This window comes from Amblyomma mixtum, chromosome 7 (assembly GCF_055824585.1).
Source record: "Amblyomma mixtum isolate Tamu chromosome 7, ASM5582458v1, whole genome shotgun sequence".
NCBI lineage: Eukaryota > Metazoa > Arthropoda > Arachnida > Ixodida > Ixodidae > Amblyomma > Amblyomma mixtum.
The window spans coordinates 119,023,787-119,047,659 of record NC_143018.1 but is presented as its reverse complement, the minus strand read 5'-3'; the positions used below and the strand labels follow the sequence as shown (position 1 = coordinate 119,047,659).

The following is a 23,873-nucleotide window of genomic DNA, read 5'->3' as shown; positions in this document are numbered from 1 at the left end:
ACGTCTCCTAGATTATCAGGAGGCACAGACCCAGAAGAAAAAGAAGGAGCAGGAAAAGGACGGCGGAACTGGTGTTAAGAGGTACGTGGACCACAATGACAGCGTCTGAGCTCGTAGATCACGTCACTACTCGACGAAACACATGCAAGTTCTGCGCTTGTGGAGCACAATAATGAGAAAGCATAATCACAGAGCAGTTTCCAAAGCATCGTTTTTTGCGATGTGGCTCTCGTGCAGGGACATTACTGGGTTAAGTTTCACTAGCAGTGGATTCACAAGCACACTAGCCTCGTTCAGGCAGGAGGAGCTCAGCGCCCACCAAATTATCCACTCCAATCCCACTGGTTCCTTTAAAGATTAGCTGACTGGTAGCTGACGCTCCCAGGCCGTAGATCTCGGGTTGCTGAAAAATGTTTTCGATTGGCCGGCTGAACATAGTGACTGGGATCACAATCTTTCACAGTGTTCGAACTGTGATTGTGATCACAGGCTGAACACAAGAATGATTGCGACTTGTGCAAGCGTTCCGGGACAGCTAAACGAACCGCTCAAAGAGCAGCTGCTTGAGACGAGGATTCGTAACCCGGAAAACTTATCAGTCGCGCCCAGAATCCCAGCACGAGTGTACTGGCTTTCCACTTAAAAGGAGAACCTTCGTATTCTTTATTGGCGTCGGAGAAGCCATGCTTACATTTATCCAACATTGTGAACATTTCTGTCACAAGGTTTAATAGGGATCTCAAACAGTCGTCTCTTCTCAACCTCGTGAGAAATACTTCCCTGATATCGGACTCTATCCTGAAGGGTTGCATCTCTAACTTTTGGTTACTAAAGCATCATTTTTAATAAGGCAACCGCTATTCTGTGGAAGTGGTGGTGCGACACTTTTATTCGAACATCCTTTCTATTAGGCGTTGAGTACGTCCTGGGCCAAGGCCAGATTTGCCACGGTGGGAGTGGGGGGAAAGGATAGGCGGTGGACTGGAAGGCTACGTGGCACTGTGTAAGCCAGTATTCTGCATCTGCATATGTGAGTGGACAGTTTGGGCACTGAGGTGTGGAACTGTACCGGTATAGATAAAGTTTGGCTGGTGTATATACGAGATTAAACTGTACTCAGCGAAGAATGCGAGCTTCACGGATCGATAAGGATGGGTGTGGTGGTGGCAAATCAGCTAAGTCCAATTTTAGCTGCGTGTAGTATTCGTCGACAGTGCGTTTGTAAGCCCTGACCGCCTGCTCCGTCGGTGGGCTCGTCCATGGGATCCCCGGCGCCCGGTGTATAGTTTTGCAGGCAAGCTGGGGAGCCAGCTCATTGCCGGGAATGCCAGTGTGACCAGGGATTCACCGAAGGGTCACCGGTCGTGGGCTTAATGCTAAGAGGGCGGCATCTAAGTCCGATCTGGCAGGGAAGGGGGGGGGGGGGCTCTTTCGTGGAAGGCCTGCGAGTCTGTATAGACAACGTATGCGGGGGCGGGGGGTAGGGTGGCAAAGCGCGTGATGGCATCGGCGACCCCTGTATTTCTAGGGCGAAAGTGGAGGGTGGGGAGGTCTATAGACGGGTTGTGTGAGTGCTGCCTTCAACCTTCTTCCTCCACCCTTGCCTCTCTACAACCGTTATTAAATAGCATTAAACTCAGTGCAGTCATACGGCTTAGAATAATTATAATAATCAATTCCCTTCTGTCCCACTTAACGGTAGCCGTCCTGCTTAGATTAGCTCCCAGATCTAATGCCCCGGACAGGCGGTGGTCCGGGGTTGAATCCCGGACCTGCACTAATTTTCCCTAATTTACAAGAGAGACAGAAAACATTATTGTCAATAATACGCTGGTGAAGTTCTTGGTTACTTCAGCCGCTCCAGGTGGCCGGCAGTTTCTCAGTCCCTCATTTACGAAGTTTCTGCGAAAGCAGTATAGCGGTCCTTACTAGAAGTATAGCTGGGCTAAGGATGCATGGCATTGAGTAATTAATATCTTATTAAAAATCTACTCTGCCTTAGAGATTTACGTTAAAATATCGCATTAAGTTTCATAGGTAATTAATTTGTAGTTCCTTCCTTTCTTCTTCTGCTGATATCGCATCGCATAACTCCGCCGTTTGTGAGAATGCATGATTGGTTTACTGGTTTATTGGGGTTTAACGTCCGAAAGTAACTGAGGCTGTGAGGGACGCCGTAGTGAAGGGCTCCGGAAATTTCGAACACCTGGGGTTTTTTAACTTGTACTGACAACGCAAAGCACACGGGCCTCTAGAAATTCGCCTTCACCAAAATTGGGCCGCCGCGGCTGAGATAAAACCCGTGTCTTTCTGGTTAGCAGCGTCGTAACCAGTGAGCCACCACGGCGGGGCTAGCGAATGCCGCTGGAAAAAGTATTGCCTTGCCCCAGCCAGAGCCTGGCTAGCGTTCTGGCAGCCTGAGCTGCATGCTTTTTTTAGCGCAGCTTGTTGCCCACCTTGAGCGAGCTAAGAGTAGAATTCGCGCGTAACAGGTCCCACGTGTTTTTCTCGCGCCCGTAACCAACACTCACCGCAACGCTGTAGGCAAGCCGATCCGTGTATAACGGCTCCAGCACCTTGCGGATATCGGCGAAGACCGAAGCCGCATGGATACGGGCTCCGGTGCAATACACGATCCCGGAGGGACGCAATCTGAAACCATGGAAGGCAGTGAGCGCTGTACAGGAGCCTCCACATCAGAGCTCCTGCTTTGCTCTCTGCATCCCATACTTTTGACAGCACTCAGCTCCTTATGATCTCAGACATCAGCCCAGGTGTAATATCGACACCTGGTCGGATACAATTGCAAATCTGATGGCTACACGTGTAGGGGAGAGGTGCGACGGGCTTCGCCGAAATGTTTCAGGCAGCAAAGTGCACAAGCAGTCTGTCTAGCTCTTGTACGAGTCGTTCTTTGTTTGTATACTGGTTGGTTGGTTTATGGAGTTTAACGCCTCAAAGCGACTAAGGCTATGAGAGACGCCGTAGTTGAGGGCTCCGGAAATTTCGACCACCTGGGGTTCTTTCACGTACACTGACATCGCACAGTACACGGGCCTCTAGAATTTCTCCTCCAAAGAAATTCAACCGCCGCGGCCGGGACCGAACCCGCGTTTTTCGCGTCAGCGGCCGAGTACCATAACCACTGAGCCACCGCGGCGGCTTTTGTTTGTATACTGGTGGTTTTTTGCGTAGTTTGACGTTCGAAAAAAAATTGTCTAGCACTCATAACTCAATCTGATACCACATTTTGATGTAGTCTGGCGAACTTGCTGAGTTTGCAAAAACCATGGCTAATGCTCGTTTGCCCATAAGCTTCGGTTGGGAAATCGTAAAGTTCGTCGCCGAGACAATTATTTTTCTCATTACTTGAGAGCTACAAAAACTCACTTTGCGGCTGCTTTCCTTTGGCAGATACGCCCGAGTTACCTTGTGCACGCTTCCTTTCAAGGCTCGATCTGCTATCACACCCCTATATAATCTGTGCCGAGGCACTCCGCATTAAGAGTGTCAGAACAGGCATGTGCGTGCAAAACAGATGTTTTTCACTTTAGCAGGACCCAACGCTAGAAGTGGTTCTATCAAAAACATCGAAAGACTATTCCTAACCAATGTACTGAACAGCGTGTTTATTGCCACATCAGGCAGAGTTGCTTCCGTTCCAACTCCCACTGAATGTGTGCTGCCAGAAGATCTGATTTCGTGATGTACGGTAAAATCGCAAAGACAACACTGCTAATTTTATGTACAAATAGAAAGGAGAAGAGAACACAAAGCTTCGCCTTACTTGTCGCTGCGGCTCAAGCGGTGTTTTTTTCGCGCTTTTGCCATATAAGTGATCTCATGCTTTCGTTACCGGCAGCTTCAGTGAGGAAAACCTAGGCTTTGCATCGGAAGCACCCCTAATGGCATACTTCGATGCAAACATTGGTGACTTCACCGTTATTGCGTGATACTCGAGCCATAATGTAGCAGTTGTCGCTGCCATGAATTTACACAAAAGCATTTTTGAATGGTTCAAGTTATCGTTAGGAACAGGCGTTTTTTTTTTACTTGAATTTAGTTCGTAGGATGAAAGTGTCACCTTATGTGCACACTTTCTTCGACAACCTCCGAAAAATAACTAAACGAGCAAGTGGGAAATTGGTGTTTTTATCGCCGGAGTTGACAAAACAGTGCAAAAGGGTCATCTACACCGTCACTGAGGATGTAAGCAGTCCCATCAGGCAGCAGCGGCTGCCCGAGGCATGGTCGGGTAAAGTGGTCTATTCGATTCCGTTGCCCTGTTGACGATCCTACATCGGCCAGACTGGCAGATGTTTCAATGAGAGCCTCAGGGAACAGAACAACGTCACTTGTGTTTCTAGACACTAAAGTGTATACATTGCCGAAACTGCGAGCAATGTAAGCAGCATGGGCCATTCTTTGAACGAACCATATTCCTTCGCAAGTGCGCTGAGAAGACCACGAGGGAGATAGTTGAAGCTGGTGGAATTGCAAAGCTTCAAAAGGATTTGCATCAGCATGCCATCTGTGCTGTCAAACGATAAGGGACACAATTTCTTATGCACAGTGACCAAACAATTCGCTTGTCTGGACCCGTTCACGTGTCATGGTCTACTCTGTCTTTGTGGAGTGAGGAATTTTGTTGTTTTCAGAAACACGGAATTTGGTGCTTGGTTTAGTTTGGTTTATTGCTTTAACGTCCCAAAGCAACTCAGGCTTGAGGGACGCTGTAGTGAAGGGCTCGGCAAATTTCGACCACCTGGTGATCTTTAATGTCCACTGACATAGCACAGCACACGGGCCTCTAGAATTTCGCCTCCATCGAATTTGAGCCGCCGTGGCCGGGATCGAACCCGCGTCTTTTGGGTCAGCAGCCGAGCGCCATGACCACTGAGCCACCGCGTCGGGCCGGAATTTGGTGCGATGCTATGGCCGACGCTACTAACGGTTAGGAAACTGACATTTCACCAATGTTTGGGGGTTCCTGCTTGCGTTGGCCTACGCACCGATATGTAGAAATGTAGGCACAGCACACTGCAATAATAATTTCCTTGTGGCCTGTTTCCTTCACACCGTGTCTTTTATGTGCGCTGTGAGGAATGGAAGCATGCACAACCAACTAAGCCAGCAGTTCTTCATCAGCAAAAACTCGCTTACCGAGTTCAGAGTATGAGCATAGTCCTCTTTTACTTCTACTCCTGACCTCTGCCCACTGTGTATATATGTCGGACTTTTTTGGCATTTATTCATTACCGTTGAAAGCCAGCATTGTGTTCTGCGCTCTATTTTCATCCTAGTACAGTGTAAGGGAACGTGTCTCAGACCACTCGAGCTGCAGAGCCACCATCACTCCAACGCAACTTCCGGAGTGAAAAATTTCCTTCGCTCCGGATTTCTTAACTGGGCCTTATGAGCCACTACGAAGTACCTGTGCGTGGCGACAATGAAGAATTTGACTGCCGAGAGACTTGAAGGCTGCTCGAAAAGAGGATAGTCCCGTTGGATGATCTTTGCGTCTGGTGGCAGAGTAACGAGCACTTCGTGCTCGCGCCCGTTGAACTGCTGGAGGAAGAGCAAGAACCTCCTCGCATCGAAAGTGCCGCAGTTGTTGCTCGGACGGTCCCAGTCGAGATTGAATCCCTGCGGAGAGAGCCTTGTGCATCATCTGATAGTCGCGTCGAAAAGGAATTTCGTGCAAGGTACACGCACATGTGTGACTGCGTGCGTGCGTGTGTGTGTGTGCGTGTGTGTGTGTGTGCGTGTGTGTGTGCGTGTGCGTGTGCGTGTGCGTGTGCGCGTGCGCGTGCGTGCGCGCGCGGTCTATTTTTATGTCCCATTTATGGGCAGCCTGTTTATATTTCTGCTGGAGTTGCACAAATTAGGTTCATGAAGCTGTTATGACCAAAATAAAACAACTAACAGTTGTTTAACTATGTTACAGGGATGACGGAGCGACGGCTAGTCTGTCACGCAAATATTTTTAAGCTACATGGTTTGGTTCGTTTTGCTGCCGAACTCTCTCAAAAGTCAATGTCAAACCTAACAGTACGACAAAGGTAAAATAAGGCTGGACATGGTTTCATGCAAATCTAAGAAAGTCAAATATGGTGGGTAGCCAAATGTTGGCTACCCACGATAAGAAGTGACCAGGGTCCAATTTTGAGATTACTATTGGGATGCACATAGTCAAATTAGCGCGGACAACGAATGTGCTCCAAATCAAAGGTCGGCCAAATTTGGGAGTGGCCTGTGCCAAACTTGAAGACTGCCGCAGTACCGACGACATTCAAATTAGCCTGACCATAGATTTTTGCCCAAATGGATGAACGTTAATTTTTAAATGTGGGGTGGTCCAAATTTGGTGGGTGGGTGGGCAAGATTTCGAAAATGACCGGGTCTAATTTAGAGGCACACCCGCATTGCTGTAGTAGAGTACGCTTCCGCATCTTACTTAAGGCAGTTGCTATTCAATCGCCAAGTCCGAAGGTCGATTCCAAGTCCTATACACAGACTGGGCTGAAACTAGAGCTTCGCATTGAGTGCAGTTATCGATCCATTATAATATATATATATATATATATATATATATATATATATATATAATGTATTACTAATTTATCATCTTATAATATATAATAATATATTACTTGTCGGGCTTCGTTTTTATTCCAAACCTAAATACCGACGGCTTGAAATTTGACTAGCTCTGCGTAAACAATTAAGGAAAACATATTCTCCCCATATCACGTAATACTCCAGCAATTAAATTGCAAAGATTCTACCCTCAGATAAACAAAATATTTCACAGCTGAGGCTATCATAGCTTTGGCTTTGGCATATAGCCCTGCATTTTAGCGCTAAATCTGCAGCGTCAGCCGTAAACCCTTAATTACCTAGTAAAATAATTTAACATTCTTTCGTTGACAAAGTTTGTATTTATGCATGTTAATTGAAATAACTTGGAATAAATTGAATTGGGTGGCAACTTGGAAGCAAAGAAAGCTCTTCTCCACACCTAAAACAGAGAACAAAAAAGAGGGGATTTGTGTGCAGCGACGGGGGCTCAGATAAGATTTCGATGAATCCCACGAGCATGGCTACGTATTCTGTTATCTATGACAATGCAGATTCCACGTCGAAGTACAGGGAAGCAGGCTAAACCAAGCAGCTTTCCTTGAATGTTTCGCTATGGCAAGCTGCACATATCTTATTCTGCAAGTACGACTTGTGGATTCTACCACTCTGCGTTGTGTTGGCTCGACGAGGAATGCCCAACCTCAGTGAAGGTTACGAAGCCTGACATCGTCTGGATGTAACACGCTGGCTAAATGTGTTGAAGCGTTCCGCAGGAGAGAGAGCCGTTAGGGAAGAGTAATCGCTGCGGCACTACGCGCACAATTTTTATCTACAGTATGGATGTAACCTTCCAGCTGGCTTGACTCGCCGTGTGGACATGGCTCTGCGCAAAATTCTAGTGGCTACTCCACTGACTCTTCCCTTCAGAGCATCCTGAACATAAGATGTCGCAGACACCTCTGCTGACATGTCCCTTCTCTGCTGAAAAAAAGTTCTATGATGCAATAACCTGATAGAGGCTTCATCATAGAAAATCGTACAATCTGAATGATATATCATACAGCTTGTATGATATTCTATGACATCTCTATGATGACACTATGACTTTACAGAATTGTATGGCATTTGTGTGACAATTTTCTATGGTTTGTATGACAAGTCTATGATTTTTGTATGAAGAACTGTGTGAGTTTATTGCATCATACAACTTTTTTCAGCCGGGTTCTGTACGGCCCTCACTACGCAGGCAAAGTTTAGGCAATTCTTTAAATTTTGCCCAGACGTTGTGCTCGACGTTTGACTCAGCGAGGACTACCGCCCAAATGCCCGACATACACACGCATCTGGACGCACCAGCCTCACAATCGAGCTGTTTTAGCATTCAAGAATGGCACCAGCCCGTACCATTTTCTTTATTTTTTCCCCACAAAAGAAGAATATGGTCTATAAAATATATCAAAATTATATCGTCTTTGTTCGGCCAGCAGTTCCCGCGGGAACAAATGTTATTCTGTATGTTATCGGTGTGAGAAAAACCACGGAAGCATTAATCAGCAGACGGCTGGGAGCGAACACAGGCTGTTCAGTACGTTTTTTAATACCAAAACAGTGACGATGATCCATCCCGTCTGAAGCTGATGCCTCTTGCAGTCAAGCGTCCACTCTGCATAGGCAGCATTTAATAGCACATACACACCGAATCTAGTGTGCTAGGGGTGTCAACTAACAATCATCAACTAACTGCCCCGCCCCACACACTGTAACTCAACCTCCGAAAGCACCTTCCCATCACCTACCTTCAGACTACACGAGGCCTCCATCAACTGAAGCTCTCGCAGCAGCGGAACGCGAAAGTGAACGCGAGGTCGAGTTCAAAAACAGTGGTAAAGAGCGAAGCCGTACAGAAGCATCATCCGCCTCCTCACCATACTACCTTAGTCGGCTTCCCACCCCCACCTCCATTGTTCACCCACTCCCGCCCACATCACCCGCCAAAAATATGGTTGCGCTTGGGAAGCCTCGGCTTAATGTAAGGGTATTCATTACAGCAAAGGCAATCGACGCATCAAAGGCCTGATCGGCAAGGAATTTTTCTCTCTTTATAACTGGACCCAACCAATACAAACATTTTTTTTTCTCACACCGTTTTCTTGCTTTAATCGGCTGTGGTCACTGCAGCAACTTATCCCATGCTCCCACGCCAACCCAGAGGCGAATGCAGCGTACCGCGTAGCCATGCTCCTTTAACATCGTGCGCATCTCTTGTGCCAGGGCGACCACGCTAGGGGCAGTTGCAGCGAGAGGAACGCTGTCAGCACGGCTACCCCCGAGTGTGGCGTAGAGCTTCATCTGGCTTCCTCGGTGCGTAGAGAGCGAGTTGTTGTAGGGTAGGCCAGATCCGGGAGCATTTCCAGATCGTCGCTTCATACGAAGCTGCTGAGAGGCACTGTCGTAGTACATTGAGTACACAATTATGTCTGTGCAGAAGTTGTAAGGCCCGGAATACGCGAAGGCTGTCGTGAGGTTACTGCATACAGAAAGCAAAAGAGAAGATTTTTTGGTGACCTTTTCACTGAATAAATAAATGTTTGTGAGATTAATTTAAGAACTAGAACACTGCAACGTGCTTGTGACATCCACTAATGAGCTTCAAAATTCTACCTGTATCCATGTACCGGCTGAGTCACCCGTGCCGTCGTTTACATGCTAAAAACGTTAAATTAGCTGCAACCCTGCAGGGGCGTCTGTCCAGTCGTTCAGCAGTCAAGGCACAAGTTTGATGTATCTTCATTCCCCCAGAGAAACAAAGCACACCACCTCCACATTCCTGTTTTAACCGTCTCTAGCTACTGGGTTCAATTTCGTCCGGATGTTCAATTATCAACTGTTTTCCGCATTGCTCCACAGAGTGGGCGATAGACTTTACAAAGCTTTTTTGCCCAGAGAGTAGAAAAAACTCTTCACTAACTTTCTGACAAGCATCCTCCCAAAATTCTTTTTTTATATTTATAAATCGCATTCCAGTCGGGGCGAGAAGGTTCACGATTTCCTAACACCGAATCCAATATCCTCGTATTCAATTCTGTGCAGCAATCAAAAGAGCGCGTTCTGAATTGTTTGAAACAAATAAAACACGCTTTGAAGCACTCCAAGTATTTTTGAACAGCCGGAACAAATCTAACCTGACGTTGGTGGGCTTTCATAACGAAATGAAATTTTCGTATGGACGCGATGCGAACGTGTGAGGCGAGACTGTATAAAGCTGCAGTACAAAAAAAAAACAGAAACTAGAAAGCAAGCGCCGCCTAAGTTTCATCAGAACGAATATATTGCTGTGAATGGCAATCTCTGGAATCTGCCGCGAGCTACAGGAAACAGCTGAACCCACAGCCAGATTTCCTTTGCGCAATGCTGCATCAGGGTATGTTCCGAGCGTGATAATACGTGGGCATGTCTCCGGCATAGTCAGTTACGTAACTTTCGGGTAAAGCTCGTTGACGTTCATCAATCCCGTTAAGAAAATTCTCCAATCCGTAGCTGTCGCATGAAACACCTCAGACAGCTGCTCTAGCTCATTTAATCTAAAAAATTCCACTAGAATACGCATCAATAAAATATTCCGCAAAATAAAAATATGCACTTGTATGCATGCGCATTATGCACATATTTACAAGAAGCGTTTTGCTTTGAAGAGTACAATGAGAAGGACAACAGAGCGTTTCATTGTAGAAACATTTTGCTGAGTGGGTTAAAGCGAGATATCGGGTTTGTGTGATTATCCTGTTATGCGTGGTAGTTGTCACAAACCAAGGTATTTTTTTTGAGGCGGAGAGGGGCGCGGCCAATGAGTGCTTTTGCAGTAATAATGTGTGCTGCGTTCAGAGAGTGGTGCAGAATTTCGATCAAACCGGTCCTATAACATATTTTTAGGTTTGGTCTATGAGGTTTAACATCCCAAAGCGACTAAGGCTATGAGAGACGCCGTAGTGGAGGGCTGCGGAAATTTCGACCACCTGGGGTTATTTAACGTGCACTGACATCGCACAATACACGGGCCTCGAATTTCTCCTCCAAAGAAATTCAACCGCCGCGGCCGGGATCGAACCCGCGTCTTAAAATCCTCAAAACGTAATAAGCTCTACCGTTTTTGAATTCCTTCTTCCTGTGATGGCTGAGCTCATTCTGCAGTTTTAAAGCACCGTATTGCAGCGAATATTTGTAGTGTTTGTTCATTCTTCAAAGCCGCCGTCACGCCACTTCATTGCTTTGTGTGTGAAGACGCGACAAAATTTATCTCTATTGATAACATCCAGGTGGAGCAGATTCTACTTTGTTCTAGAATGTTTCGAGTTTTGCACGCATATCTCGAAAGCTTGCTATCAGCTTTAAATTGAGTGTAGCATAGAGCGGCAGGCACTCTCTTCGACAACAGCCTAGCACGCTTTCGTGGGCTCAAGTGAGCATACTAAAGTTTGATTTGGAAGCCCTTTCCGCTGTCTTCGCGCATGCCGGTCTGCCGCCACCACTACCCGATAATGTTACCTCTGACCAGGCGGCTACCCCTAACTTTCCTGAATGCATGGATATCCCAGGTGTTACAGGGATGCCGATCACTAATTTTTGAAAATAGAGTTTTTCAGGTAAAGAGAGGCTTTTTGCGGCACAGTAATACTAGTTTTGGCGGATGTCAAGAAACAGGCGAATTACGTGAATAGAAAGATGATTAACCAAATTTTAATACTTAACTTTTTAGATATTACCTATAGGCACCAGGCTAGAGTCGCGGTTTCTAGCCAGTTGTTAGTAATAGACACAGCAGTTTTTAGAATTTCGAAAACGCCATTGCCGTCGGCGCAGTGGCTTGACAAAATTTTGCTATTTCGACTAGTTACGTGCACAAGAGGGGTTGCTTTGAGTGCATGTTTTTCGAAACGTATGTATTTCTTCACGATGTAGCCAAAGTGTGAGTAGCCACAGCGACAATGGGAATCGTGTTTTCGAAATTCTAAAAAGTGATATGGTTATTACTAACGGCCGGCAACTAATAAGTAATTGTAGTCAGGCGCCTATCAAAAATAGATGAAAATTGAAGTTTTATAATTCAGTTAAATACTTTGATTTATAGCATGATTCAATGTTTATTGAGGTATGTCAACAGTGGCAGTACTATGCAGCAAAAATATTCTGTTTACCTCAAAGGCCCTGCTTTTAAAAACTAGCGATCGGCGTCCATGAAACACTAGGTATATTCCCGACAGTATGTGACACAACTGTTCGTCCAACCTTTCATTTCAATTTTTTTATTTCAGTTTATTTGCTTGGTTCTGATTTACAGAAACCGGAGAAAAGGCAAAAGGTGAGAAGCCTAACAAAGTCCTCTGCTCCATATGCAGTTCAGCAGACAGGCATCAAAAACTTAAAACACCACTGCGAAGAATTGCTTCCCTTTTTAGGGAAGCAATAAGTCAAATTAGCCAGATGGATTCAATAGTTTCTTGAATTATCACTTTCTTAAGGAACTTTTTCGTATTGGCTTGTGTGAAATCAAGTAGTTTTTAAGGGCGATTTAGTAGAGACAGATATTTGAAACTGTACGTGTGGCCTACCGTAGTTTGTCCTGACTGTAGGGAATTTTCTGCTATGTGTGCGGAAGCAATATTCTGCAGCGAAGTTTGATGCGCTCTAATGTTTCATGTTCTGGACATGCTGTAAGAGCTTATAACAGTATAATTGGTTAGCCTTTATCAGTGAATAACTTCTGAACAATCGAACTGTCGATAAATATTGTGGATGGCCACGATAGTTTTCAAATATGCCCAATACCAGCTTCTATAGAGTAATCAGCTGATAAAAATTGGCCTGCATGGTTGTTCCCCAGATTAGCGAGCAATAAGCCGTTCTGGAGTTAAAGAGGGTATAATATAGCGAGGTTCTAAGCCATTGTGGTATCAATGGGATTAGTTTCTAAATACTGCCTACTGCGCTACTTAACTCGGCCGCCAGTTTCGACACGGGAACATTCCCTGACAACGCACCCTGAAACCACACACCCAAAACTTCTTAAATCTGAACCCGCTCTAGACCGACACCATGAAAATTAAGCTCCATATCAGAGGTGATTGGTTTATTTATGGGTGCGAATATCATATACCTTGTCTTGCTGGTATTCAGCAGCAAGTTTTCTTGTTAAGCCAGCCCGAAAGACGTTTCAAGCAATAATTAGTATCATATTAAATTTTAATAAGTGAAGCACTCGCGGAAAAAAACGTATTGTCGTCTGCGTGCATAAATATTTTCTCTATAGTAATTCTACAGAATTACATAATTTTACATAATTACATATATAGTACATAATTTTATATGCGCACATAATTATTAACCTTCATCTTGTGATACGTACAGTGTGTCCAAAACGCAGAATACTCGACGGAGATTCAGCGTTTCAGCCTCGTTGCTGCGGGAAATGTTGAAGCTAGCGAATGCTGACACGTTACTGTAGTCCGGCGAGAAATTGCAGTCGTCCGGCCGACCATCTTTGTCGTCGTAGAGAACCTGCGCAAGAAAATGCGGGTTACCTCTTCGTCATGTGTCTCTCCATGCCCTCGTTCCACCTATATACCTTTTACACTCGACGTCTTCTCATAGCAATCGCGTTTCGACTGCAAAGGTTGTCTATTGGTATCAGAAACCTGCTTGGACGTGAGCAAAGGCTGATGCGCTGCGATTTCAATAGTCGCTCGATGAATATACAGGGACGAGCGTAGAGGCGTGCGCTTCCACGCCATCACAAATAAATAAATGAATGCGACCCAACCTCGTTATCTTTTATTGTTTCGCTCTTTATAATCGTATTCGTGGAGTACTATGCTGACATCTATTGGCCACTGAAGAAAGTGCATCGATAGAAATTAGTGCTTAGCTTGTCAATGACGAATCGTTTTTGCTTTGTGGAAGATGATTGCGCTTAAACATGCCAGGGGCCAACGCCGTGCGACACAGAGAGATGTATAATTGGCTGCACCAAGAACAATGAATTTATAACGAGAAATCGCGTGCACGACAATAAAGTGGCATTAGTGTCAGACAATCGCATCTTTGTGGGCGATATTGCTGGCACAAGCACACACACATGATCAACAGATTTTGAATGACAGGAGAAAATATTTAGTGCGCTGTTGTCATTATATTGATTCGCCGGTGTTTAGAGAAATACTGTTTGGTTTTCAACAAATTCAGCTCCAAGCTTTGAAGGAGTGTGGCGGACAGTACAACTTGCGACTGTTGTATGTTCCAACTTTAATGGCTGTCGGAATTGACCAGCCGTAAATCGTAAGAACGAGGGAAGAAAAATTTAACTAAAGGAGTATTTCAAAATTTGTAGGCTTAGATTTGGTTTCGAATCCATCAGAAAACCTCGAGCTTTTGTATTTTTGAATCAGCTGGACACGTTGGAAGATTCTAAGTATGTTACGCAGCTTAAAAGCATGTTATTTTTTCATGCGAAGAAAAGTGTTCATAGTGTAATATAAAGCCACTTCTGGGGGTCATGTAATCAACAATTAACTGCTAACGCCTTCGAGGGTAACGCTGGCTTTCAAGAGACAAACAATGAATGCCACAACGGCACATGCATACTTGTGCTTAGGACCCTTTGATATGCTATTTTCAGGATATTTTCAAACGAAATCATTGATATGAGAACTTCTTTATACTTAATGCACTAATGCTCCAATGTGAGATAGGGACCAATAAAAAGTATGCCTATGCATATAATGGGAGTAAACAAAATTAGCGCATGCCTCGTTTAAAATATCTCATTTTTGCGCGACAAATGGCGTGGCTTCTAACAGAGCATCTTTATGAAAATAAAAATTTAATCGGGACTGTAAAGGAGTAAAAAAAGTAAGCAGAAAGCAATGTCAGAAAGGAAATTTTACCAATATGGTTCATTGTCGTTTCATAGTATAACAGCACAGGAGTCCAGGACAAATGCGAAGCCAGACAACACGAGTGCTGACATTCAACTAAACTTCATTACACACCTGAATACATTTAATCCTTTCCTGCAAAGACAGAGTTCAAAAAACCAAACTTATCAACCCTGATCCAGACTTACAACTCCGCAGAGGCCCCGTCCAAAAAATTTCATTTCGTGGTTGTCAAGAGAAAATGACGGTTCGCTGACACAAAAAGAACCGCCCTTACATATTTTGTAAGCCTCGCCTATCGCGCTTACAGTCTGTGGCTGTTTGTGAAAACGTCTCGTGCTCCATGAAACAGAGTGTTTCATGGGTAATCTCGTTGGAAACAATTAACAGGTAGATTAGATCCCATACCGCTGTCCAAAGATTTGTTGTGTTCCATTTGGCGGATTTCCATACAACTTCCCGTCTGTTCAGCGTAGAAGCCACCGCAAGAAGAGGTGTCCGATAAAAAAGACATTTGCACAATGTACTAGTTTAACAACGTGCTTTACAAACCTATCTTTTCTCTTTCTCCTTGTTGCAGTCCGGCTGCCGCCTCCACTTTACTGCCGAGAAAATATTGGCCGCTTTAAGGCGTGAAGAAAAACAAACATCAACTTTGTATTTTCTTCGTACTTCTCGCATTCTGTACGACACGCCCAGTACATAACGGGATTACGACTAGCTTTCTACAGACTTGTTCCTCATTCTCCCTCGGGGCGTGACTCTGGTCCGTCTTGGTCTTAGCAGTCATAGTTTTCCACAATCTTGCAATCAACATGTTGGGATACCCTGCTTCCCTGAGCCTGTCAATCTGATCATCCACGCTCATCGCAACTTGATGTAGACAATGATTGTTTCAGGCTTTGGAATACAAGACATGTGAGGCCATCTTTAACCAACTTCGATTGACGAAAGTGATAGCTAAGCAGTGGCTTGACCGAAAGGGGGGGAGAACTTCTAGCGAATGTGACGTGGCTGGAGAGATAATCCAGCTCTACGAAGTGCATCTTGGCTTCGTTTGTGCATTCGATGGTAAAAGTGAGGCCTTGACCATCTCTGTCGAACATGCCCAAAACGCCCTGTGAGCAATGTTCTTTCCTTGCAAAAGTGAGGTAATCATCAACGTACCTATGTACCTTCAGTTTACCACCAGTTAACTGCGCCGCTATTGCCCGATCAAAACAGCTAAGAAAGACGTCGCTAAGCAATGGTGTTATACGGGCCCAGTTCGTACGTATACACCATCCTTCCAGGCAACAATGGTCGATCTCAGGTACGGTTGGTTGGCTTGGTTTATGGGGTTTAACGTCCCAAAGCGACTAAGGCTATGAGAGACGCCGTAGTGGAGGGCTCGGGTACGTGCACAGCGTTTCTACAATGGCATCAACCGAAACACGAAATACATTGCTGAAACGCACCTCCCCATCCTCTTCATTTATGCACTTTCTGACATAAGGCAACAAACAATTGCTGAGGAGCTGAGTAATATACGCCTACAACTTCGACGCTAAACACATGGCAGTGCCCATGATTCGTTGACAGAAGGTAGTCCCGAAGAACATCTCAGTTCCGTGCCCGGAACAGGTCTTCAGTGGCCAAGGAAGCAAGCGACGAATGCGCTTCCTATAGAACGGTGTTCGCCGCACTTTGCTCACACGCAAGCGACACATGTGTACAGGCGATACGGGACGGGTACTGATACTGGACGAGGCAGTTGTGGATCCACTTCATCTTAAGATGTTCAAACTTGGGGCGGAATTCTGCTTATTGGGGACCATTTCACTCCAGGATCCTGAGGGGCGACGTCAACACTGCATCTCGGATTGCTTCTCCGCCGTTCTCAATTCTCTAGGAATGTCATGGACACTAAAAGGGTATGGCTCTTTGGTCAACTACCTTGTGTCAAAAAAAAAACATCAGATCGGTGATAGCGGACAAGGAAGGCTTTTTGTTGTTATGACTGAGAGTACTTTGTCTGAAACGGCGATGTCTGCAATTTCCAAGAATTTCCGACAGGTGGAGGGAAATGTAGCACTGGTAAAAAGACGTCCTGTCACGATCTTGCGTAAGCTGTGTCTTGGTTGTCTGTGTGAGTCTCTGCGAAAAGCGGAACGGTGCACGCTATAATTCTTCTTTACTGTGAAGTCGCAGAAGGTGGGTTTTCCGTTTTGCTAGATAGTTTCAGAGCGCGAGACGCGGCAGCTCTCTGTTTCTACGTATCTGCAGATGTCGCTTGATTCTTTAGGCACTCAAGGCCCGTTCCGTGTACGAAACTCATATGTTGTTCGGCTCTACCTTTTGTCGACGAATATCAGGTTTGTTTGCTGCGTTACGGCAGAGAGTGCATAACTAAAGAGAATGGCGAGGTTCGTTTCAGCAATGTATTTCGTGTTCCGATTGATGCCGCTCTAGAAGTGTTGTGCACCTACCTGAGATCGACCATTCTTGCCTGGAAGGATGATGTATATGTACAAAGCCCCGGAATATGCATTGGGTCCCGCGTAGCACCGTTGCTTAGCGACCTGTTTCTTATCTGCGCTGACCGGGCGATAGCGGTGGAGTAACTGGATGGTGCACCAAAGGTACTACATAGGTACGTTGTTGGTTAGGTTTCTTTTTCAAGAAAAGAAAGTTGCTCACAGTGTCTATTGGGCACGTTGGAGAGGCATGGTCAAGGCCTCGCTTTTACCATGGAGTCCACTAACAAAGGCAAGGTGCCGCTCCTAGCTTTGGAATCATCTCTCTGGCCACTTCATAATGGCCTGGAGTACTGCCCCCGTTCGGTCAAGCCATTGCTTAGTTATCAATAGAGGCCGGATTTTTAGGCACTAAAAAGCATGTTTTAGGCGCCATAAATAGGCGGCTAAAATTGCATTTTAGGCACCTAACGGAGAAATATAGGCACTATAAACTTTATCAAAAGTGCACACAGTTCCGAACTTCAGCGCGCAATATCTGCCGTAAAATAAAACAAAAACACAGCAGGAATGATTTGGGACCTTAAGCATGGTGCGAACATTAGAAGTCGTTTTTTTTAAGGCTGTCGCGCAACTTTTCGCACAATACACATGCCTCAGCAGAGCAAAAGGGACGGTTACCAGCCCTTTTAAAGCACTTTGTTATACCTCGAAACAAACAATTCGCTTGTCGTGTACTAAAGTAGAAACAATGAATACCTTAACAGGAGGCCATGTATTTAGAAATTGATAGAAACATTGTCAATTCAAAGCATCTGACAAATGAGTTCAGTCTTCGCTCACACAGGAATTGAACTTATTTACTGCAGGAATACACAATGCTTCAACATTAATAAATATGTTGTCATTTGTGTAAACAGTGTTTTATAGTTTGTGGCTTCACGTGTCTGGAGCCACGCGACTATCAAATGGTGCTTGCCATTAGAAGGGTCTGGAAACCATAAATACGAGATGCTAGAAAATGAAACACACAGTGCTGCTTGATGCGGAATATGCCAAAAAGAATCATAGTTCTGCACGGGCCTATGTACATCCACGAGGATTCATGGTAAAATAAACATCATCCATCTAGAAATCACAGTTAAAGCTATGGAAGCAGTAGCAGACAAGCACCATCTCCAGGTTGATGGACTCAAATTTATGCCTCTTATCAGTAAGAACAAGCTTGTATGCTGAAAAGGAACTCTCAACATCAACGGATGTTACTGGAGCGTTCTTGTACTTAGGAACATTTGATGGCTTTACACTGTTCGGTATCATAGAATGTTCACCGGTAGTACTCCTGAAATTTGCTTGAGGGCTGAGAGCCCCCCGTTTTTGTCCAAGACTGACTGCAAAAAATAAGGCAGGTTACCCAGGTGGAAATTTTAATCAATTAAACTGTTTCCAGCAGGTTTATCGAACATTTTACAGTTGGTTTCAATTGGAACCAACTGGGAATTATTTGGACTAACCTATAACTTACTCCGTATACTTTCCGAAATGTGGTGCCATCTGGCCAACTACCACTTTAACAGCCAAAGTCACCAACAAGCTGCCACGATAAAATGGCAGAAATTAGGTAAAAGGTTGCTTCGATATTTTCGGCTGACGTGGTTGGTATTGTGTACACAGCCGACGTAGGTGCACTGTTCACCACAGCCAACTGACGAGGTCATCTAATGTTGCCACGTGTGTGTTCTAGTCAAAACCGAAATGGATTCGAAAGCAAACAGAATCTGAAAGCAAAAGCACAGCGTATTCCAGGCCCCTTTTCTGTAAAATAGGGCCTTTTTAGGCACCTACGTCGGAAATAGGGATTTATAGGCACTGACACCCAAAATAGGCATTTATAGGCACTATAAAAAGAGTGTTAAACATATTGTCAACACCTAATTCATGCTCATATGTAAAAATGGTGCGCCTACGAAGCGTTGAAAAAAATAGGCATTTGCCTAAAATCCGGTCTCTAGTTATCAATCTGGCCATTCGAAGTTGGTTAAATATGGCATCGCCATGTCTTATATTCGCAAAGCTTTAGACAATCTTGTCTACATAAAGGATGATTAGATTGACAGGGTCAGGAAAGGAGGGTATGCCCACACGGTGAGTGCAAGATTGTGCGAAAGGATGATTTCTAATACACTGTCGGATCATAGTCACGTCCCAAGGTAGAATGATGAACAATTCCCTTGAAAGGTAGCCGTAATTCCATACGTACACGCCACGTCGTACAGAATGTGAAAAGTACCCAGTCAAAAGCGCAACAAGAACACAACAGAAAATTTCTGTCATGTTGTCCGTCTCTGTTCTGTCTCTTTTCTGTCATGCTTTGTCAAGTTTGAATTAAAAAATTAATTATGTAATTAGTTCATTCAAGACATCCTTCCCGTTCCCGCTTTATTCTGCTATTCTTGAAGTAGAAGGTACGACATTCTATAAATATTTCTAAATTAAAGCAGCTTAAAACGCAGCTTTCATACGGTAGAGATAAGTATCAAATTTAATTCTAAATAATACCCGAAGACAACTTTCCTTCTGCCGTAAAAAGCTTATTTGCTTCGCACTCAGTACCTGCTGCTGTTGCACGCAATAGAACGAAACTGAGAGCATGTTATCCAATTCAAGGGTTTCCAGCGTTCAGCATGGGTGGCTATTCTATAGGTCCAATATGCTGGGTGCACTAAAACACAGCCAGAGGATAGCCTGTTAGCAGAAACTGCCGCCTGGCAGATAATAAAGGAATTAGCGTGTGAAAATGTTACTGAGTTCCTTAAATATAGAAACAAGATTGTCACTATTTTCAGAGCAGGCACATTAAAATAAATAGTTTGACGACAGGTGTCATGGAGTCGTGGTATATCAGAGATGCTGCTACGTCACGAGTCTTTAACTGCTCATATCCCCTGTATAGAGTTGTTGCGCCCTCAGAAATAATTACATCCCTCATGAATGGCGTGTTAAGACGTTAAAACGGTCATTGCCCTCACATATACGAAAACCTGAAATATTGCTTTGTTTGCTTGGATTCAAAAGCTCAGAATAGCCGTCTGATGCTTTAGGACGACCAATCGGAGCTTTAGGGTTTCGGGTATCAAACCGCTTTTCGGTTCTGTGCTACAAGACAAGAAAAGCCACCGCGCCTTTCGTTATTTCTCGAGGAAGGTCCCAAAAAAGCTAAGGTAGGCGTATATACATATATTCGTGTAGTTGCGCAAGCTACTCACAGTTTAAATCATCAGGTTAACATTTGTATGCCTACATCAGCATGACAAGGCCCGCTTATGAGACGCCCGGCGCATAGCCGCTTTTCACGGCAGGATACATGCAGGCTACCACTTTCATGGGCACTCACACTGCCAGCTAGCCGCTTCACAAACGTTTTCTTTCGTCCATACGAAGAGAAAGCAGGCTATAATTATTCCTCAGCCCTCCTTGATGGTGCATGTATCACTTTTTTCTCTCTCAGTTCCTTCCACCAAGGCATCGTCAAAGTGTCCAAAGGTAAGCGAGACAGGTACAACACTATCAGTGTAGTTTATGGGTGTTTAGCGTCACAAAACGACTCAGGTTATGCGGGATGCCGTAGTGAAGGGCTCCGGAAATTTCGACCACCTGCGGTTCTTTAACGTGCACTTACCGCACACAGTGCACGGGTATCTAGCATTTCGCCTCCATCGAAAGGCGACCGGGTCGGCCGGGATCCAGTCCGCATCTTTCGGGTCAGAATCCAAGCGCCATAACCACTGTGCCACCGCGGCCGCTTAAAGACAGCACTTGCCTTCTCTGGCAAGCCAATTTTACATTGGCCCTGCTAAGGCAAAATATACACGGCGAACTCAAGAGCGTGAAAGAAAGAACGAAACACTTCAAGACTCTGTACGTTCTGCAAAACAATGCGAAGAAAACTGGTTTCAAGACTCCATAGTGGGTGCTGTCGAAACTGCAGCGATATGGAGTGGCGTGAACACTGCATGACTCTCAGAGTCATGCCTGCACAGTGGCTGCCGCACGACAGGAAACGAGGCGGTATTTGAGGATTGCGACTGCCGTAGAAGACCGAAAGACGTAATAAAAGCCATTCGGGGACTTTTTTCCCTACAGCCTCGCTAAAAATCTTTCGCTCAGAGGCAACTGATGAATAACTGAGCGCTTCTGTTCGAAATTTAATCCGGACACCCTGTTTGGTTCGTGCGCGGTGTTCACAGGTTTAGATCATTCCTCTCGTCTCCTGTTGTTGAGGAATAAAATTAGAAATCATTAGATATTTAATTGTGTACACACTGATATGCAGGAGGCCGTTGCTCGTTCTTATCCTACATTCATTATAACAGCGCAAAGACGGCACAGAACAAGAAGGGGACACAACAGCGCTGACTGTCAACTAAATTTTATTCGAGACCAGAAGGGTTTTTATACCACCTGGCGATCAGAACAGGAAAAAAAAACATACAAGAATAGCTGTAGGCATGAGCAAGGGTACAAGAACGGCGGTTAACCGGCACGCGTCAGTTTTCACAATCTAGATATTTGATCTCTTTCTGGGACAATGCCACTGATGGTGCGCTTATGCACTCGTCCTGCAATCTTATAATCGTACAAGCTTCTATTACTTCTCTTGTTAATGTGTCTCGGTGTTTCCCTATGACACTGCATTGCCTGTACATCGGTTCACATTTATCGTCGCTGTCATCTTCTGCGCTGCAGTCCCTGCAATGTTTGGCTAAGTGGCCTGAGGTAGCAACACGTGCGACATTGTCACTGTGCTCTTTCAGCCTTTTGTTGAGACAGCGGCCAGTCTGCCCGATGTATGTTTTCCCACAGGACATGGGCAGTGAATACAACACACCTTCTTTACAAGGGACAAAACGATCCCCGTGTTTAACTTTACACCTGCGCGGTTCGTTGGTCATGCAGTTAGCTTTTTTGCACAAGTTGGAAAGCTTTTCCGGCGCTGAAAATACTACGTCAACGCCTGCCCTACTTCCAATTTTCCGGAGGTTGTGCGACACCTGATGGAGATCTTCTTCTTGGAGATCGACACCTTTCTTCTTTCCCTTTGCCTAACCGGTTCGCTAGTGTGGCGTGGTCTCAGGTTTTTCAGCTGCTTTTCTGCCACTGACACTAGTACATCGGACGGATAACCAGCCATCGTAAGGCGATCAACTTGTTTCGCGAAGCTTTGTTCCATACTATGCTGGCAACACTTTTTTAAAACGTTATTAAAAATAGAATGAATAATGGCCCGTTTTACAAGTTTCGAATGAGCTGATGCATATGGCAGGATGGGTTTTTTTGGTCGAGGCTCCTACGGCCAACACACATGGGACGGAGTGAAATAAAGGGCCGCCGCGGTGGCTCAGTGGCTATGGTGCTCGGCTGCTGGCCCGAAAGACGCGGGTTCGATCCCGGCCGCGGCGGCTGAATTTCTTTGGAGGAGAAATTCTAGAGGCCCGTGTACTGTGCGATGTCAGTGCATGTTAAAGAACCCCAGGTGGTCGAAATTTCCGGAGCCCTCCACTACGGCGTCTCTCATAGCCTTAGTCGCTTTGGGGCGTTAAACCCCATAAAACAAACAAACAAATAAAGGGCGAGATCTAAGAACCTGATAGAATCAGTAAGTGGGGTTTCATGTGTTAATTCCAGTGGTTTAAGACACTCTGTGAACACTGAATGAATCTTTAAGAACTGCTGCTCAATACTGAGGTTGTCATTTTGTACTAGCACAAACTAATCGTCAACAAATCTAAAAGTGCGAAACACACCGAACCCTTCGAAACGATCTTGCAGTGTTTTGTCACGCAAGGCCGAAAGCATATCGCTAAGAATCGTGGCTAGGATCGAACCAATACATATGCCGTCTTTCTGAATGTACATATCCCCATTCCATTCTACAAAGGTCGAACTAAGATAAAACGATAACAATAGACGATATTGTCACGTTGTAGTGACGGCAGTCCAGTGGTCAGGAAGACACCAGCCAGTCTTGGAAACGAAGCTCTTTATTTGGGCTGACTTGCGCCCGCAAAATAACTGAATCACTCGGCGGCGGCGTAAGCAACAAACGTGCTCGTCGGTCATCGAACTACGAATGTCCGCCGCTCGCGGCATCGCTCAATTTAAAGCCGGCAAAGAAACTTCCAGATAGCAGGACAAGATCATCTACAGTAATCTGGAAAAACCAAGATGCAGCCTTTCATGGCTGCGATCAATCGAGATTAGACTGGTCGCTTCTCGCGTCACGAACAAAAATGATAACAGCCCTTTCCTGCAGCCTTGAGCATGAACGAACAAACACTACAATGATACGTGGCATTACCCCCCTTCCAAAGAAGCATCGTCTCGATGCTTTAAAATGAAATTAAACACGGAGAATGCTTCGAGAACTTAGAGTCCTTTAGCGTTCCTAATAAGGTGTAAGGGCAGCGGTAAAAGCTTCAAGTCTGGCCGTGTCGTCGTCGTCGTCGGTGTTGTCGTCGGTGTTGTCGTCGGTGTTGTCGTCGGTGTTGTCGTCGTAGGGATCGTCGTCGTCGTAGGGATCGTCGTCGTCGTAGGGATCGTCGTCGTCGTAGGGATCGTCGTCGTCGTAGGGATCGTCGTCGTCGTAGGGATCGTCGTCATCGTAGGGATCGTCGTCTTCGTAGGGATCGTCGTCTTCGTAGGGATCGCCGTCTTCGTAGGGATCGCCGTCTTCGTAGGGATCGCCGTCTTCGTAGGGATCGCCGTCTTCGTAGGGATTGTCGTCTTCGTAGGGGTCGTCGTCTTCGTAGGGGTCGTCGTCTTCGTAGGGGTCGTCGTTGTCGTCGGGGTCGTCGTTGTCGTCGGGGTCGTCGTTGTCGTCGGGGTCGTCGTTGTCGTCGGGGTCGTC

The 23,873-nt window shown here is 45.4% G+C and overlaps 1 protein-coding gene across 1 annotated transcript in view; it reads right to left on the bottom strand.

The window, feature by feature from the left end:
• The window catches only part of LOC149337326 (uncharacterized), a 67,546-nt gene that overhangs the window by 31,301 nt on the left and 12,372 nt on the right, over window positions 1-23,873 (bottom strand). The window contains exons 3-6 of the mRNA XM_089554860.1: window positions 12,983-13,134; window positions 8,809-9,109; window positions 5,435-5,646; window positions 2,532-2,652 (exon numbers count right to left, since the gene is read on the bottom strand). Of these exons, the coding sequence (XP_089410986.1) occupies window positions 2,532-2,652; window positions 5,435-5,646; window positions 8,809-9,109; window positions 12,983-13,134 (786 nt within the window). The remainder of the gene's footprint in view (window positions 1-2,531; window positions 2,653-5,434; window positions 5,647-8,808; window positions 9,110-12,982; window positions 13,135-23,873) is intronic.